The sequence below is a fragment of the Lithobates pipiens genome, unplaced genomic scaffold (assembly GCF_037356315.1).
Source record: "Lithobates pipiens isolate NorthernLeopardFrog02 unplaced genomic scaffold, aLitPip1_a1.2 Scaffold_18, whole genome shotgun sequence".
In the NCBI taxonomy this organism is placed as follows: Eukaryota; Metazoa; Chordata; class Amphibia; order Anura; family Ranidae; genus Lithobates; species Lithobates pipiens.
In genome coordinates, this window is record NW_027507758.1 from 643750330 (window position 1) to 643770414 (window position 20085).

Sequence of the window (20085 nt, forward strand, 5' to 3'; positions counted from 1 at the left end):
GTCCAGATAGCACAAAACCCCCCAAATTCCCCCATTTTGGAACGTAAACACCCCAAGGTATTTGCTAAGAGGCATGAAAATTAAGAAAGAAAAGGAAATTTTTGTTTTCAAATTTCAAAAATTTGTGACAAAAAGTGAGATCTGCAAATTACTCCCCATGCCTCTCAGCAGATAGCTTGGGGTGTCTACTTTCCAAAATGGGGGAATTTGGGGGGGGTTGTGCTATCTGGACATTTTATGGCCTCCGAAGCTGTGATAGGTAGTGAGGAGTGAAATCACCATTTTACGCCCTTAGAAATCCTGAAGGCGGTGATTGGTTTTCGGGGTCCTGTACGCAGCTTGGCTCCCAAAAAGTCTCACACATGTGGTATCCCTGTACTCAGGAGAAGCAGCAGAATGTATTTTGGGGTGTAATTCCACATATACCCATGTCATGTGTGAGCAACATATCATTTAGTGACAACTTTGTGTATTTATTTATTGTTTGTCATTTTTTCAATCACTTGTGAATGTGAATGTAAATCTACATGTAATAATAATAGTGTATACATGTATAACCATGAACCTACCAATACCTATAAAAAGTATATATAGAACTGGGACAAACCTATTTCTTAGAACACCTGACCCAGTTAGACGTGAACTAGCTGTATGAATGTTACACCATGCTATGAATATCAAGTTCTTCATTGAGACCTTCAGGTGAAAGAGATCCTAACATATAACATGAGGCAGACAGGCGCGAGCCGATAAAAGAGGGCAAGCAGGCTCTGTGTCTAGAGACAACAGTGCTGGTCGTGGACCCGGTGCATCGTCATCATCAGCACGTGGCCATGGGACACGCTTGTTCTTCTTTTCGGCAGCTGGACATGTTGAGCCGCAACTTGCCAACGACTTGGTAGAGTGGATGACCAAGCCCTCTTCATCCTCATCCTCTCACCCAGGCTCAGGGTACTAGCAAAGCAGCTGCCAACACATCGTCTTCCCTCCTCTCATTGTCATCATCAGTGACTCCTTCCCTAGACCCACCCCGTCCTCCTGAGGAGTCTCCTGAACTCTTTGAGCACAGTGTTGGGTACATGCTCCAGGAGGATGCCCAGTGTTTTGTAGGCTCTGATGATGACACTCAGCTAGAGGAAGGCAGTAGTGTGAATGCAGAGAGAGGGGATGCTCAGGAAGGACAGCAATCTGGCAGTCATGTTCCACAAGCTGCAGCATACTGCCAGGTTTGCTCCAGCGATGAAGAGGGAGGGGATGATGAGGGCACTGACTCCACGTGGGTGCCTGGTAGGAGAGAGGAGAAGGAGGCACATGTCCAACGAGGCAGGATGCCCTCCGGGGCCAGCTTAGGGGCAGCACACCGACTGAATCACACCACAGAGCTCCGCCTGTGCATAGCGCTGCCTCTGCACGTTATTCTAAAAGTTCTTTGGTGTGGGCCTTTTTTGAGACGAGTGCATCAGATCGCACCGCTGCTATTTGCAACATATGTCTCAAGCGTATCTCGCGTGGCCAAAACATCAGCCGCTTGGGCACCACATGCTTGACCAGACATATGTTGACCTGCCATGCAGCTCGTTGGCAAGCGTACCTCAAAGACCCACACCAAAGAACAAAGCGGACCTCTCCTTGCTCCTCATCAGCTGGGATCTCCAACCCCACTAGACCTTCAGTCCTCTCTGAAACCTGCTCTGAGAGGAATGAAGGTGTAGAATTAGGTGTGTCACAGCCAAGTGCTTCCGGGCAATCTACTAGCAGTACACCCACGTCCAATTATAGCAGGCAAATGTCCCTGCCCCAGCTGCTAGACCGGGGAAAGAAGTTCACTCCCAGCCATCCACATGCCCAGTGGTTGAATGCTAGCTTGGCTAAATTGCTAGCACTTCAACTGCTGCCCTTTCAGTTGGTAGACTCGGCCCCCTTCCGTGAGTTTGTACAATGTGCGGTTCCTCAGTGGCAGGTCCCCAAACGCCACTTTTTCTCACGGAAGGCGATTCCGGCTCTCTACCGGCATGTGGAAGGCAACGTCCTTGCCTCGCTGGACAGGGGGCGGTGAGAGGTAAGGTGCATATTACTGCTGACTCATGGTCCAGCAGGCATGGACAGGGACGTTACCTGTCTTTCACGGCCCATTGGGTCACTCTTCTGGCAGCTGGGAAGGATGCAGGACAAGGTGCAGTAGTGTTGGAGGTTGTTCCGCCACCACGCCTCCAAAATGCTACTATTGGTTGTGACACACCTCTCTCCTCCACCCCCTCCTCTTCTTCTTCCTCCATGACCTCTTCCAGTGCCCTGTCCTCAGAACCAGTGGTGACTGCCTATGCTGATGCTGAGTGACTGTCCTGTTATGTTGATTGTCTATCCTCTTCCTCCTCCGCTGATATGTTGGAAGAACATTTCTGGTTCTGGGTGATGCCATGAGCCCAATTTTTCTGCCCCTGTTTAACAGGGGTGTTTAATTACAATTTTTGATGCAATGCTTTGCAGCAGGGCTAATTCCTGCACTACAACTAGAGTATATGGGAGAGGTTGCAGTGTGGTGGCACCAGCACCAGTGCCTAAGGCCCAATTTTTCTGCCCCTGTTTAACAGGGGCATTTAATTACAATTTTTGATGCAATGCTTTGCAGCAGGGTTAATTCCTGCACTAAAACTAGAGTATATGGCAGAGGTTGCAGTGTCGTGGCACCAGCGCCTAAGGTCCAATTTTTCTGTCCCTGTTTAACAGGGGCATTTAATTACAATTTTTGATGCAATGCTTTGCAGCAGGGTTAATTCCTGCACTAAAACTAGAGTATATGGCAGAGGTTGCAGTGTCGTGGCACCAGCGCCTAAGGTCCAATTTTTCTGTCCCTGTTTAACAGGGACATGTAATTACAATTCTTGATATAATATTTCACAGGAGGGCCCCTTCCTGTGCCCACCCAGAGTAACTGAGAGGACTTATAGTGTTGTGGCACCAGCACCACAACCACCCAAGGTCAATTTTTCTACCACTGTTCAACAATGGCATGTAATTACAATTCTTGATATAATCGTTCACAGCAGGGCGCTCCAGCGCCCACCAAGAGTCATTTGAGGGCTTACAATGTTGTGGCAAAACCAACACCTTGTTCCGCCATTTCTGTAGAGCATATAGGGCAGGCCCCTACTTTCAAACATCCAACTTACAAACATCTCCTACTTGCAAACGGAAGGAGACAACAGCAAGTGAGATGAAAAAAGATGGACGACAAAACAAATTATACAGGGGTGATAACCCTTCCCTATGTTTTCCAAAAAGCTTAAAAATAGTTATTTTGACTGGAGCTACACTTTAAAAATGTACCAGTTGAAAATTACAAACAGATTCAACTTAACACAACAAACCTACACAGTCCCTGTCTTGTTTGCACTGCCTGTATACTGCTGTTCTGAGTATATAGGGCCTGGGGGCCACACGTCTTTCCTTTTTAATATGGGTACGGGTTTCCCGTTAATATCCGTACAAGACCCAAAGGGGCTGGTAATGGGCAGGGAGGGCTACCCATGCCATTTTTCTCAATGATTTTCAACCATATCGCAGGAACCAGATATAACATTAAAACCGCAAGCATCTTTAAATGTTATTTCCGTTTAATGTCATTTTGTGCAGGGACTGTTCTAAACACGGGAAACACGTGGCACTTCACAGGCATACTATAGACAAATTTGGGGTCCGTTCGAAAGTTCTGGTGCGAACCGAACCGGGGGGTATTCGGCTCATCCCTAGTGGGGAAAAATATGAAAATGAAATTTTGCTACAGTGTTGCATGACTGATTAATTGTCATTCAAAGTGTGACAACGCTGACAGCTGTCAATTGGTGTGGGCAGGAAGGAGGTGAAAGTGTCCGGTATCGGAGGGGTTAAACATGTGAGCAAAAAAACCCCACAAAACCATCTCTGGTATTGAAAGGGTTAAAAGGAAAAGTTCCGCTTCGAAAAGATGTTACATGTTCCTGTTTCTGCAGCGGCTCAGCGATCCGAGTCCTCTGTGTGACAGCAGTGCGGGGAGAAGTTCCCTGTACCGGCTGTCACTTTATGAAAAGAGCGCCGCCGTGCCATTCATTCACAGAGTTCTGTCCTTTGCCGATGTCGGCTTGTGAGCTCTCTGGTAGATGATTGGTTCTTCCTGTCACTGTAACTGCCTTCCCATATAATGTACAGACAGACAGATTACACGGACAGTCTGCAGGAGTCCTGCATAGCACCAGCCATCACCACATCATGGCTGCAATGCTTTCCAGGCTCCTAAAAAAAAAAAAAAAAATATTGTAAAATTAAAAAATTTTTACCTGCAGAAAATGTGAATTTATTATTTTTTATAAAAGGTGAACTTTTCCTTTAACAGAGCGGACACCGGAGCGTGATTTGTCTGCTCAGCATGCGCTTGTACTGAGCACCCAAGTTAAAAAATACCCCGACATTCCTAAAAACACCTCAGATTTATATACGGTTTTGGTTAAAATTATCTTTTATTTTATCAGGACAAAGAGAGTGTCATAAGAGACTAATAGATGAGACCCCGATTTGGTCCCTTGGATGAGTCGTTTTTAAAAAAAATCCACACCCCTGTAACTGTTTCTTCCATGATGAAGATCAGCCATGGAGTATATCTGAGGTGTATATCAGGGTGTGCTTCTTCCCCACATGAGAGCTGTGATGTCCAGCAACATTCATATAGAAGACATTTCCCGCACTCAAGGCACTAATACACCTCGAGGGTTGTGTGGGATCCCTGATGTACAGGAAGACAGGACTTCAGTGAGGAACAATTCCCTCACTCAGGACAGGAATACGGCTGCTCCTCCTTATGAGATCTCTGATGTCTGTAAAGATTGGACTTCTGTGAAAAACATTTCCCACACTCAGGACAGGAATACGGCTTCTCCCCTGTGTGAGATCTCTGATGTTTGTTAAGACTGGACTTATCTGAAATACATTTCCCACACTCAGGACAGGAATACGGCTTCTGCCCTGTGTGAGATCTCTGATGGGTGTAAAGACTGGACTTCTGTGAAAAACATTTCCCGCACTCAGGACAGGAATGCGGCTTCTCTCCTGTGTGAGATCTCTGATGTTTGTAAAGATTGGACTTCTCTGAAAAACATTTCCCGCACTCAGGACAGGAATGCGGCTTCTCCCCCGTGTGAGATCTCTGATGTTTGGTAAGACTGGCCTTTTGTGAAAAACATTTCCCACACTCAGGACAGGAATACGGCTTCTCCCCCGTGTGAGATCTCTGATGTGTGGAAAGATGGGACTTTTTTGAAAAACATTTCCCACACTCAGGACAGGAATACGGCTTCTCCCCCGTGTGAGATCTCTGATGTGTGTGAAGATAGGACTTCCGTGAAAAACATTTCCCGCACTCAGAACAGGAATGCGGCTTCTCCCCCGTGTGAGATCTCTGATGTCTGGAAAAATTGGCCTCATCTGAAAAACATTTCCCGCACTCAGGACAGGAATATGGCTTCTCCCCTGTGTGAGATCTCTGATGTTTGTAAAGACTGGACTTCTGTGAAAAACATTTCCCGCACTCAGGACAGGAATACGGCTTCTCTCCTGTGTGAGATCTTTTATGTTCATTAAGATTGGATTTAAAATGGAAACACTTCCCACACTCAGTACAGGAAAAGCTCTTCTCTGTTGGAAGGACGGCACCGTCCCTCACAGTCTGAGGTTCCTCAGGATAAGAGGAATACGATGGTCCATCTACACTGTGTGGTGCCGGATGGACATTTGAGGTAGTCGGGTTTTCTCCTGGACTATACTGTGTGATGTCCTCATCTTCTACTTTACAGTCTGGAGACAAAGTGAGACAATCCTCTGAGGTTTTCCTCATCTCCCGTCCATCTACTAAAACAGAAATACAAAGATTATTACTAGACATGAGCTGATTGGTTCCCCTAAACCAGGACTCCACCCACATCAGGCAGCTTTGTCTCTGAGGATCTTACAATTCCCCCCTCAAGGTAACTAGTAAATGGGTCCTCTGATCTCCTACCAGATCATTTCTTTATTCATGGACCTTAGTCAGAGAGGGAGGAAACAACGAGAACTGTCTTTTATAGGAGTGACAGTGATGAGGGGATTATAGGACGAGTGTCCCCTCCCCCTCTATCACTGATTGCCATCTTCCCAACACAAGAAGTCCTGACCTTCCTTATTTAGTCCATGATTTAGTCATGAATAACAGCGGGGCTGAGCCCCACCAGAGGTCAGAGAGTGAGGATGGGGGGAGAACAACCAAGATGAAGACTGGACTGATCCTGAAGACCCCCATCATTGGGTTATTGACTCCTCCCTCACTATCACTTTCTGTTTAAGGTACCAAAGTCTGAGGATGTTATCACATTATTATCACCATGTAAAAGTCTGTACTCCAATCACATCACCCGATATAAAATGTCCAGCTGGTAGGAAATGGGTGTAACAAAATGGAATACATATTATGTGTATATATAGCAGTGGGGGGAGGGGAGAGAGCAGAAGTCAGGACTATGTAATGTACAACATATTGTATAAGATACAACAGATAGGACTATATAGTATCAGAATGATGTAATGTACAACATAGAGTATACAGTGCAGGGGTCAGGAGTATGTAATGTAGAATATAAAGTATACAGTGTAAGGGTCAGGACTCATAATATTGGTATTCAGTAATCAGTGGAAGATGAAATGATTACATGAGACAAGTTGCAGAGGTCCCACACCGCTGCCTCCCATCTCCTGAGACTGCACTCAGTGACTTGGGTCTGAGACTATACAGACATATCCCTCCACCCGGCACAGCCAGCAGACAACACAACAAGTAATCCTGGGGGGATTGTTCTGTCAGAGATCTTGTCATAGCCGGGTATGGGGCAGAAGACCCAAATCACATACCCCAGGTGCCTAGATCTAGTAACATCTATGGGGAAAATGAACATTTTGCTGCCAGCTGATCCCCAGAATCTCCATAAATCCAGTCTAGATACATAAATTGTGTCGGCAGCACAGAGAAGGAAGATTATCGGAGAGAAATCCAGGAATACAGGACGGGGAACACAGCTCAGGAAAGTGACCAGGGGATTACAGGCTGATATCACCCAGCCCCCCCTACTCTGGACCAATCAGTGAGCAGTATGGGTGGAGGAATGTATTTAGTGTTAATGACCCACCTGTGCTGATCTCTGTAGGAGTGTCCTCCTCTATAAATGTCCCCGTTATTCCATCCTCCTCCATAGACTGCTGATCATCCCTCACATACCTCTCTTCTTCTTCTGATTTCACCTCAAATTCTATATCCATTGGATCTCCACTCTAAACCAAGAAAATGAAAGAGAATATCATCTGTAAGATAATAGGATTTTTTTGTACTCTCCGTAAAATCCTTTTCTCTCGAATTGACGGACCAGCACAGCTCCTCTCTGTAACAAATGGGTTGTTAGGGTTATCACTAGGAGAATACTAGGCATAGTTGTAATACAACACTCAGAACTCTTAGTTCTGCCCAGGGAGCGGTCCCTTGGGCAACAACCCTCCAGCCTGCTAAGCAGTCATCAGTACGTCAACAAGCAGTATAACGTAAAGATAAAAGGAGGGGCAGGTGCTTGTCGGTCGGTGAATTACAGAGAAAAGGATTTTACGGTGAGTACAAAAAATCCTATTTTCTCTTATATTCACCGACCGACACAGCTCCTCTCTGTAACAAATGGGACGTCCCCAAGCAGTGCCAAACGAGGGGTGGGAAAACAGCACAAAACTTCATCCACCATGGCAAGTGGGAACTTGTGAAACTAAACCCACAATAAACAACAGTGCGTGGAAAAACCACCACAAAAAACAAGGTATCCTCAACAGGAGCGATCACCCAAAATCGCACCAAACTGCGGAAGTAATGCAACAGTGCATTAACATAACAGTACTGTGTTTTTATCCAAAAACCAGGAAAAACAGAAAATATATATTACATATTCAATTGCAACTACACGGCCGCCTGCAGAACTTTGCGACCAAACCAGGCATCATCCGATGCACCGACGTCTACCTTGTAGAACTTGGTAAATGTGTGGACAGGTGACCAGGTCGCTGCTTTACACACCTGAGCAGCGGACGCTTGGTGTCGGAAGGCCCAAGACGTTCCGATTGCCCTTGTGGAGTGGGCCATGACCAGAAAGGGGGGCACCTGCCCCTCCAAGGCGTAGGCTTGTACTACAATCTGTCTGATCCACCTGGAAATGGTGGTTGACGAGACCGCCATGCCTTTCTTTTGACCAGCCACCCAAACAAACAGTGAGTCTGACTTCCGAAAGGGAACCATGGCAGACAAATACACCTTAAGGGCCCGAACCACATCCAGAGCGTAAAGGGCCACCTCTTTAGGGTGCTTCAGTTTAGGACACAGAGATGGCAATACAATGTCCTCATTGATATGAAAAGCTGAGACCACTTTCGGTAGAAAAGACGGTTGCGCACACCACCTTATCCTTGTGGATAACCAGATAGGGCGACTTGCAAGACAAGGCCGCCAGTTCCGAAACCCTCCTGGCCGATGTGATGGCCACTAGGAAGACCACTTTCTGGGAAAGAGTCAACAGGGGAATCTCCCTGATGTTTTCAAATGGCGGTTTTTGAAGCGCTGACAACACCAGGTTCAGATCCCAAGGGGGTAACAGTGGATGCCCCAGAGGGACTACATGTCGTACCCCCTGAACGAAGGTACTCACTAAAGAGTGTAATGCCAGGGGTCATTGAAAAAAAAGACAGCTAAGGCTGAAATTTGCCCTTTGATGGTGCTTAATGCCAATCTCTGGTCTACTCCTTGCTGGAGAAACAGCAGGATCCTGGATATGGAAAATGAGCGCGGATGCCATCCTTTCTCCTCACACATGGAGATGTAGGCCTTCCAGGTACGATGATATATCTTCCGAGAAGATTCCTGTGCTCTCAACATAGTTGGAATCACAGAGTCCGACAGACCCCGGTTCCTCAACACCTGGCTCTCAATAGCCATGCCGTTAAAGCCAGCGATGGTAAAGCAGGATGGAGAATCGGACCTTGATACAGAAGGTCCTCTCGCAACGGCAGTCACCAGGGACCGTCTGCCACCAGACGCACCAGGTCTGCATACCAAGGACGCTGAGGCCAATCTGGGTCAACCAGTATTACTGGTATCCCCTCGATTTCCACTCTGCGAAGCAGACGTGGCAACAGTTTCAGTGGAGGAAAGGCATAGATCAGCTGGTACTGACCCCACGGAGCCACCAGCGCGTCTGACGCCTCGGCCCACGGATCTCTTGTCCTGGACACGAATCTTGGCACCTTCCAAGTGAGACAGGAGGCCAGCAGATCCACGTCTGGTGTGCCCCACTTCAGGCACAGCAACCTGAATATCTCCAGATGCAATGACCATTCTCCTGGGTCCAGCATCTGTCGACTCAGATAGTCCGCCTGCCAGTTCTCCACTCCCGGGATGTAAATGGCTGACAGGGCCGGTACGTTATGCTCTGCCCACCAAAGTATGTGAGCGACCTCCGGTGCCACGGCTGAGCTTCTTGTTCCCCCTTGGTGATTGACGTATGCCACAGCCGTGGTGTTGTCTGACTGTATTCTGATCGGATGCCCTTGAAGTCTCATCTGTCATGTGTAGAGGCACAGCCTGATCGCTCTCAATTCGAGCAGATTGATCGGCAACTCGGATTCTTCCGTCAACCAGAGGCCCTGAGCCGACTGAACCCCCATCACTCCACCCCAGCCGGATAGACTGGCGTCCGTTGTGATCACCGTCCATTTCAGAGGAAGGAACGATTTTCCGGACTGAATGACCAGGGACCTAAACCACCAGATCAGTGAGTCTCTGACTGACTGGCTCACCTGTCGATCCAGGGACAACTGAGATTTGTCTCATTTTGTCAAAATCTCCTTCTGCAGCACTCTGGTGTGGAACTGGGAATAAGATACTGTCTCGAAGGAGGCTACCATGAGCCCCAGGACTTGCATGCAAAAGCGGAGCTATGACCATTTGCGGTTCATCAGCAGTTTTACCGCAGATCTGAGAGTCTGCAATTTGTCTGAAGGTAGAAAAACTCTCACTTCCCTGGAGTCCAACAGCAAGCCTAGGTACTCCAGACACTGGGTCGGCACAATTACCGACTTTTTGAGGATCAACAGCCACCCAAATTCTTGCAGGGTCTGCATGGTGATCGCCACATCCTCCCCTAATTCTGAGGCGGAAGATGCCCTCAGGAGGAGATCGACTAGGTATCCCACGATCACAATCCCACGTTGTCGCAGCAACGCCAAAACTGGAGCCAGTACCTTGGTAAAGACTCGGGGGGCTGATGCCAGACCAAAAGGAAGAGCCACAAACTGGTAGTGGGCTTCCCCGACTGTAAATCGCAGAAACTTTTGATGCCGAAGGCATATGGGTATGTGCAGGTATGCATCCTGGATGTCTAAGGACACCAGGAAGTCCCCTTGATGGAGAGCAGCGAGAGAGAACTGATTCCATTCTGAACCTCTGCACTTTCACAAAGTGATTGAGAGCTTTGGATTGGACGTACCCCTTCCTTCTTGGGAACCACAAACAGATTTGAGTAGAATCCCTGGAAGCATTCCGAGTCCGGAATCGGTACAATCACCCCGCGATTCAGCAATTCCCTTACCACCCCCAACAGGGCCTTCCGGCGAACCGGGGATACGGGTATGCTGGAGGGGAAGAATCTGTTTGGCGGCCAAGAGAGAAACTATCTTGTAGCCTATGGAAATCAGATCGCAGACCCATTGGTCGAATAACCGGGAGGACCACCGGGCTGCAAACTCCCAAAGGCGACCCTCCACCCGAGACATGGGTGGGGGTAAACCTTCATGTGGTTCCAGGGACGTTTTTGACCGTCCGTGGGTGTCCTGTCGGGCTGGGAACGGTTTGTCGAAGCTCCGGGCGGACGAAAAAGCCTCTTGTGAGTGGAAAAAGAGGGCCCTTGCCTACGGCATGGCTCCTTAGCCTTCCTGGCCTGTGGGAGTAGGGTACTCTTACCACCAGTAGCATTTATAATAATGTCATCCAATGAAGCTCCAAAGAGCCGCTTACCAATGAAGGGAAGATCTGTCAGGGCTTTTTTGGATGCCTGGTCAGCAGACCAGCATTTTAGTCAAATTCGTCACCTCAGCACCACAGCTGACACTGAGGCCCTGGATAACAGAGGGAGAGTATCCAGGGCCGCATCACAGACATACTTAAGGCCTTGCACTAGTTGGTCTGCTAGTTCCATGCAGACAGGGGAGACGTTCTGCTCTCCCAATTGACGGTGCAAAAGTTTTGCCCACTCAGTCAGTGTCTGCAACACAAGTGCGGATGCCAGTACAGGTCGCATGGCTGACCCCACAACCGTAAACAAGGAATGAGCCACTGCCTCGGCTTTCCTGTCTGTGGGATCCTTGAATGCAGGAGTCCCCTCAACCGGGATCGTGGTTACTTTATGTAACCTGGATACTGGGGGGTCCACGACCGGAGGAGCCAACCATTTTTTGAGAAGGCTTTCCTCAAAGGGGTAACGCACCGCCATGTATTTGGGGACCGAAAAGGTCAGTTGCGGCCAACCCCATTTCTTGTAAATGAACTTGTCAAAATAAGTCAGATACGGGAACACCTTAGGTGAACGTGCTGGCTTGCGGGACCCAAAAGGGACCGGTACATCAGCAAAGGGATCCGCTGGCTCCTGTATCTTCAGGGTATGACGCACAGCTGTAATAAATGCTCCAACAAGCGCCTTGTCGCGCCCGGACCCAGGCGGGGACTCATCCTCACTATCCGAACAGTCCTGGTCAGCGTCGTCTGACAACACAGAGCAAGGGGTCACCAGCCTCAGCAGGACCCGAGTTTGCGTCAGAGCTCTCCCCAGAGGATGCGGGGCAGGCCACTTTTTAGCACCTTTCTTCCCACACACCACCTCCATCGAACGAACGGCAACGAACGAATTGAGGACCGCCGTCAGGGTGCCCATGGGAACTGCGCAGTCCGCAGGTGACTCGGATGCAATTGCCTGGATTTTGGGGAAAGAAACACCAGTTTCTGAAGCCATGCTGACCCTACCTGGTCTGCCACCCGAAGGGGACTTAGGACAGTGACAGTCCCACCCTCTTTGCTGCCGCTGACTGAGGGGCTCTAACCCGCCAGACTCGCCACCCTGAGGAGTTCTGCGCTGTTCACAAGTAGTGCCTGTAGACCCCGAGTGCTCCCAGGTGCAGAGGAAACAAAACCTGTGTCGGTGGCAGTTTGTCAGAATGATCGCTAAACGATCTAAAAAACGTGCACAGGCTACAATAAAATGGCCACCCAGCATCCAGTAAACAGACAGGAAACTGAGAGTACATGTAGCTGCTGTTGGAGAACACTGAAAACGTGTTCAGGCTTCTAGAAAATGGGCGCCAGTGTCCTGAATAGGAGAGCACTGGGAAAATGGCCACTTGAAGCCCAGAAAGACATGCTGCCCTCGCCCACACCTAAAATGTCCGCCGGCCAGCTTCCATGAGGGACAGAGACACAGCGATGCACCGAAAACACAACCAGGCACCTCCCGGGAGCTTAACACACAGGATCCAGGACACCACTAGCCAGCCAGTCCCCTATCCCATGTGAGAGCCCTCAGGGATCTTACACACCACCGCTCAGCAGCACCACCCCCCCCCCCCCCGTGAGGGGGAGGGGAGGGAAGATAGGGACAGGGGAGAGAAGAGAATGTCCAGTTGCTCAGCCCCACTGAGGCGGGGAGAGCTGCACTTACCAGTCCTGAAGAGCAGGGAGACATTCCATTGTAGAGCTACTCCTGATCAGTACAGGGTAGCTACCCTGCATACTGTGACGCAGACATCAGTAGCCCGGTCATATGTATGCCCCGGAGCATAAAAGCTCACGACCACCTCTGGAGCTGAGGTATGTCGTGGCCTGCTGAGCTGTAGCTGTGACCTGCACACGCTCGATGGCTGGACTGGGGAGACAACAAGGATAAGGGTATCCAGCCTGTCACCCAGCCGGCTGTTGATAGTAGATCACAGGATCATTCATCTTGTGCAAAAAGCCAAGCTTCTGCTTAAAAAAAAAGCACGGACCGATGGGCCCGCAGGGTTCCTAGGTCCTTCTCCTTCACTAGGCAAAATAAAACTGATGCTGCTTTGCAGGGTGGAGGGTTGTAGCCCAAGGGACCGCCCCCCTGGGTGTAACTGAGAGTTCTGAGTGTTGTGTTACAACTTTGCCTAGTATTCTCCTTTTGATAGGGCTAACAACCCATTTGTTACAGAGAGGAGCTGTGTCAGTCGCTGAATATAAGAGAAATAAGATTTATTATTGTGACATCACATATAAAATCCACACATTATTTCTACAAGTCCATGTTCTAGATGCTCCATCCCACCAACCTTGCAATATTGAGGGATGGTGTGATCTTCCTGTGTGGAATCCCGGGAATACAGAGGACGGGGACATCTCTCTGGTGGGTTTCTGGTATTAGGTGGCTCCATCACTCCATACTCCTCATCCTCCTCTTTATACTCTTCTTTAACATCAATATTATTATCCCCGAGATTTTCACTCTGAATATATAATAAAACATTCATTGTAACAATCATGCTGTGTATAAATCAGAACTACCAATAATTGTCAATCATCTACCTGATGATGGTGAGGGATGGTGTACAGATCTTTGTGTTCTTTTAGATACTCTGACTCCTCCATCACCCCATCCTCATCATCCTCCTCTTTTATCTCTTCTTTAACTTCAACTTTAGGATCTCTCAGGTTTCCACTCTGAATATATAATAAAAATGACATCAATGGTAACAATGCAGATAATGTACAGATGCTAATGATACTATCAGTGATTGTTCCTCATCTACCTGATGATGGTGGGGGATGGTGTGACCTTCCTGTGTGGAATCCCGGGAATACAGAGGACGGGGACATCTCTCTGGTGGGTTCCCATTACTGGATCCATCTGTAGGAAACACACACACTGACTGAATACATTGTTTCTATGTGTTTATCAGATGATGGGGGATCTAGGTGGAGCCTCCGTACTGCTCTCTCCTTTACAATAAAGTCTCCTCTTACCCGGTGATGTGAGGGGTGGCTGATTGTCCATCATGACGTCCTTGTAGAGATCCTTGTGTCCTTCTAAATACTCCCACTCCTCCATGGAGAAATAGACAGTGACATCCTGACACCTTATAGGAACCTGACACACACAATGATACAGTCACCATCCAGACACATCCCTTGTCTGTTACTGGATAATGTCCCACAATTCCCAGAATCCTCCTCACCTCTCCTCCATCATCTCTCTGGTGACTTCTAGAATCTTCTTTGTATTTCTCTATTCTATCAGGGAGGGAGGTGGAGGCAATGTGATGGTCATATGATCTCCAGACTTCACAGGAGGAAAACTCTAGATCTGAACACAGATAGTAAAATGTAAATGTTATCCCAGAATCCTCCTCACCTCTCCATTCAGGTCTCCATTTCATTAAAGCCCCACTTCAGAATGAGATATAATTTACCCACACAGGACCCCCACACTATGCAGGATAAAAGCTTGTTGCAGGCATTCTGATGCCATTATATACAATGCAGGACCAACAGTTCTACTTTGCTAATGAGGATGCCAAAACTCCGCCCACATCCTAACAGCATCAGAAAAAATGGAAGAAGGAGCTCAGAGACAAATGAGAATATTGCTCAGCCAATGGGAGATGATCTCAGCATGACTTACATAAAGAAGGAGATGAGAGGGAGGGGAGGAAGTCACTTATGGTGACCATAGAGACATGGAAATTCAGCTGGTTCAGCAGGGATCGGTCACATTTCCATCCATGTGTGGTCACTGCCGGATAAAAGTCAATCCATCAGCGGCTGCAGCCAATAGCTTCATCACTGATCTGTGTATTCTGAGAGCGGAGGAGCGCCCCCATTGTCAGAATACAATAGTGCAGCGGGGAGGATTCCCCCATCCCCCTCCAATGTGTGGATGGGGGAATCACTTCCGTTTTTTTCCTCTCATCCCGCTGGATGAACGATAAAACTGAACCATGTATGGCCAGATTTGGAAGGAAGATATATTCATCATCAACCGATCCCCCTGAAGGGGTTAATCTAGGTTTCCACACTATATATATATATATATATATATATATATATATATATATATATATATATATATATATATATATACCTCTCCCATCCTCTGGAACTCGCTACCCCAACCTGTCCGGCTATCCCCTACTCTTGCTACCTTCAGGCGATCCCTGAAAACTCATCCCTTCAGGGAAGCCGATCACGTCTCCAACTGATCTTTTATCACTTCCATCAGCTCATTCTCCACAGTTACAACCTTTTTACCACCTGCCACACCCTATTAGATTGTAAGCTCTTCTGAGCAGGACCCTCTTAATCCTCTTGTATTTTATTGTATTATAACTGTATTGTCTCCCTTTTATATTGTAAACTGCTGCGTAAACTGTTGGCGCTATATAAATCCTGTATAATAATAATAATATATGTGTGTATCATCATCTGCTGGAGATAAAAGACATCGCAGTGACTATGGAGGAAGAGGACGGACATGACGGGGGGGGGGTGATTGAAGAGTGCAGAGAGAGCACACAGAGGCGAATCACTGGGAACCCGACACGTGGGGCATTTATTGGGGGACTCGGGGTACAGGCAGGGGGAGAATTAGTCCACAGAACAAACATTAGACACAGCAATGAAGAGCGATCCTCAGGGGGGTAATATGGGACAGATAAGGGTTGTTATTTTAACGGGGCAAACAGAAGGCACAGAAATGAAGGGTGCTCCTCAGGACAGCAAAGGGGTGATAGTCCACAGGGCAGAGCAGTGTTAGCACATAGGGTAGCAAGACACAGTACAATGAAAAATTCCACCAGATAACAATGTAACACCACACAGGTAGTCCACGTAGGATGGCCAGGGAAATGGGCCCGACTCAGGGGCAGAGATCCAGGACCAAAAAAGAGATCAGGGCGTGATGGGTTAAGTATAGGACATGGCAGATATCCAGGTCAACAGGGGTAGGGGCTGGTAGCTGAAGAAGGGCAGGCAGGGTGAAGTCCATGGGCCCTTGGATGGGGCTGGGAGGGTCTGACCACAGCTCAGCAGCACAGACAATACAGAACTATATGTCCAGGGTGCAGAGAGCAGCACCCAGTCCATACTGACCCATCAGACTCAGCAGTTCTAAGCACCTTCCAGTGAGGTCTGCAGCCATCAGCTCCTCTCTGTGTCCATCATGGAAGGCGACTCTCACCAGACTGACCCCCTTCTTTGTGTTGTGAATTCAGCCAGAGACCTCCCCTCAGATTCAGGTGGTGCCGAGGTGTCTGGCTCTATCCTGACACAATATACAATCATTTATGTGCTTCTTACTGAGGGAGCCTCATGTCCTCCCCCTGTGGGGACCCCGGAACTCACACTCCACATTATACCGATACACTGACTGCGTTATACATTGTATCCCGATTAGAGATTGTCCATTTTATAAAACTAAATACAAACATCTAATACTTCTGACCTTCACTAAAAAGGGGGTTACTGGGTGTAAATAGAAAATACGATCTTATTACCTCCTCTGCTACTTCTTCCAGCAACGTCTCCTCTCTACTTCCTCCTGACTCACCTCTCACCCGGAACTTCCTGTCTGTACCTGACATCACTTCCTGTCTTCCATAGAGACTTCCTGTCTGGGTAGAAGTGAGATCACCGTCTTGTGGAGATCAGAGGAACTGCAGCAGTAAGAAACATCTGGTATTGTGAACATGGCCTTGTGCTGTGTGTGTATGTACTGTATATTCTTATAGATGGGTCATCTCCACTGCCACCAAGGGGGATAGAAATATATTACTGCTCGGGGGGGAGACATTTTGGCCCCTTTGATTTTGCAGTAAAATTGATGTCAGATTTAGTCATGTAGAACATCTGTTATATGGATACAAAGAGTCCCAGCCGAGAGTAAAGGGTGGAAATGGCTCCTGATCCCCAGATTTGGGCAATTATGTCACCAATATAAATAGAATAAAACCTGCGCTATGTGTAACAACTCAAATACCTACAGAAATAACTTATACCGGACTGCTGCTGTAACAAAGGTAAGTATTCCCTTTATCAACTAGAAGAGCATTATGTGTCACAGCGCTGTCCTATTGTGTGTGCACATAAATCATCACAAATACACTAAAATATGTGGAGACATTCATATATAAAGTGCTAGGGGCTCAAATAATATTGTCTGCAGATCTACTGCTTCCACTTTACACCTACTTCACTGATCTTATGGTGTTTATCAATAAACGAAGTAAACTGATCCATGTGCAAATTCATATACAACATAAAGTGCTCAGCATGCTGTTCCTTGCAGATCCACTGCTTCCACGTTGCACCTACTTCTTTAATCTCATAATGTTTGCTGCTATATTAAGTAGAAACCTGTGAAACAAATAATGTAATCACACAAGTGGTGACAGATTTTCATTTAAACCAGGATATTATTCTACCTTCTTCTTCCCAGAGCCTCAATTTAGGGAAGAGAAGGCACTACATTCCCTCGATGTAGTAAGAGCGATCAGAGTCTATATAAAGGCGACCGCTCACGGCTTACAGCTTACGGCTTAAAAAAGAAAATTCCTCCTTTTTATGTTAAAGCGCACTCATCCAGGGCGGTTAGTGCCTCTTGGGCGGGGCATCATCAGGCCTCTATGGCTCAGATCTGTAAAGCCGTGACTTGGTCTTCAGTTCATATGTAGCGCCGGCTCCTGAAGAGCACATGTGTTTTTTCCTATTTAAAATTCCTAAAGCCACAGTTGTGTTTTAGGGTTAATTATGCCAAATTATGGTCTCAGTACCAGTCTAGCTGATTGCACTGGGTTCTGCTTGGCCACAGGTGGCGCTGTCACCACTGGCAAGTGTGAGAACGCAGTTTAGCTAGGCGCATTGGGTGCCATTCTTTCTCGGAACCAGCCCAGTGGGAGTGTCATCTTGCTGTGCATTCTGGGAGAGGATACTTAAGGTACAGACATCACATGCTTCTGAGTTCCGGTTCAGAAGATCTTTCTGTCTGTTTGGTCTTGGTCCTCCTGACCAGACCCCATGGCCCTCATGGCCTGGGGTGCGAATCCATCCAATTCCAAGTCTGGGGGCTGGTTAGCCCGAGGCAAAATAACTGGGAGGAGGATTCAAAGGTGGTCCGGTGCCGTCTCATCTGTGGAGAGGCCCAGCAACTGGAGAAGCACCCAGGGGAGGGCTCTTCAGGAGAAGCCCATGCATAAGGCTGGCTCCTCAAAAGGAGCCTAGAGGCTCAGTTGAAAGACACCAAGCGAATTTACACTCATACGGTATCACCGGACCAGCTGCAAGATACTGGTACTGTATGATGGCTCTCTAAATTTACCTACATCCTTCAGTTACATTCATGTCTGTGGCAGAAACTTTATTCACAAGTGTTCTACATCCAAGTCTGTGGCAGAGAATTTGCTTTACTCAAACACTCTATCGGCTGCTAGGCCTAGTGAGAGGAGGTCTATCCGGTAGCTGTGAGAATCCAGTTGTGAACGGTAATTCTCTGGATTTCTATAGTGAGAGACTTCCTATTTTTTGCAGTTCCAAGAGTACCTGAACTTCTGACCCAACCCTCTATCTTCATTGAGAGACTCTTCTGTCTACTTGTTGTCAAATAATTATTCTAAAAGTGGATCCAGTGTCAGTTTCTGCAGTTCTTTGGTCCATCTACCTCGGGAAACCCCTAGACGTACATGAGGTCAAGAAGGTAACGGTAAGCCCAATTAAACCAGCCGCTCCTTCGAGGGTCAGTGCTACACATACATTTACCAGATTTTATCAAATCAATGTTAAAGGTCATGAGGATATTGCTTTCGGGCGCAGTGTACTGTAGGCTGCAGTATGAGTCCTCTGGGCTCCTGTTTTTTGTTCTGTCTCCTCCCCTTCAGTTGCCATTGCTATGGGACATCCCACATAGTAAGTACTATGGCTCTGTGTCCCCTGATGTAAGAAAAGAAAACAGGATTTTTAAAACAGCTTACCTGTAAAAACCTTTTCTTTGATGTACATCAGGGGACACAGAGGTCCTTCCCTTCTTGGTATACATTTATATTGCTTAGCTACAAAACTGATGTACTCCTAGTAGTGGGAGGGATTATATAGGGAGTGCACTTTTTAATTTGGGGCCCACCAGTGTCCATCATCTATCAGTGGCCATATAACCCACATAATAAGTACTATGGCTCTGTGTCCCCTGATGTACATCAAAGAAAAGGATTTTACAGGTAAGCTGCTTTAAAAATCCTGTGTTTATTGTTTTGTCACCAGAGCGGTACAGCATTATCCTATGACTGGTGTGGTGGTGATCAGTGATACTGACTGGTGTCAGTATGTAAAACAAATATAAATATATATATATATATATATATATATATATATATATAAATTATAATGATTTATTTACTTTTTTACATAGTGATACGTGTAGTGTTAACATATTGACCCTGTACTACTCTGGGGAGGTGATCATGATTGTTTTTTGATGATTACTGTTATAAGCAACCGTTTTTATGAATGACACAGGGTGTACTACTGTGATAGCAGTGATTGGTCACAGCTATCATATGGTACAGATGTGATAGGCCCTGTATGTACCATGTGATCACTGTGACCAATCACAGAGATATTCACAATAGTACACAATGAATAGCTATGAATAAAGCCATTCTTTGTGTACAACTAATAATAATAATAATAATAATAAATGTTATTTATAACACACTTTCCATCAAAAGATCCCAAAGTGCTACATGGTTACAATCAAAACAAGCAAATAACATAAATCAAAAACATTTACTAAAAAGAAAAGTCTTTAATCCTTTTTTAAAAGTATCAGTAGACTGAGAAACCCTCAAACTATCAGGCAAAGCATTCCACAGACGTGGGGCTGCAGCACAAAAAGCCCTATCTCCCAACTGTCATGTGATCGCTGTGATTTTTTCTTACTTTTTTGTCTTATA

General features: G+C 47.0%; 2 protein-coding genes across 2 annotated transcripts in view; both read right to left on the minus strand.

Moving 5' to 3' along the window:
- Positions 1-4321: 4321 nt before the first annotated feature.
- LOC143989758 (uncharacterized) lies at positions 4322-6259 on the minus strand. Its single transcript, XM_077490030.1, has one exon. It carries the CDS (start codon positions 5948-5950, stop codon positions 4799-4801), a length of 1152 nt encoding a protein of 383 aa, XP_077346156.1. The 5' UTR covers positions 5951-6259; the 3' UTR covers positions 4322-4798.
- Positions 6260-6894: 635 nt separating this feature from the next.
- LOC143989797 (uncharacterized) overlaps positions 6895-20085 on the minus strand; it is a 765658-nt gene continuing 752467 nt past the window's right edge. Inside the window, exons 5-7 of the mRNA XM_077490067.1 lie at positions 13673-13807; positions 13420-13593; positions 6895-7326 (exon numbers count right to left, since the gene is read on the minus strand). Coding sequence (XP_077346193.1) covers positions 7123-7326; positions 13420-13593; positions 13673-13807 — 513 coding nt within the window. The 3' untranslated portion in view covers positions 6895-7122. The remainder of the gene's footprint in view (positions 7327-13419; positions 13594-13672; positions 13808-20085) is intronic.

What these genes read in the sequence shown, in the direction of transcription:
- LOC143989758 (XM_077490030.1), bottom strand. Translation starts at nt 5,950, where the DNA reads ATGTGGGTGGAGTCCTGGTTTAGGGGAACCAATCAGCTCATGTCTAGT.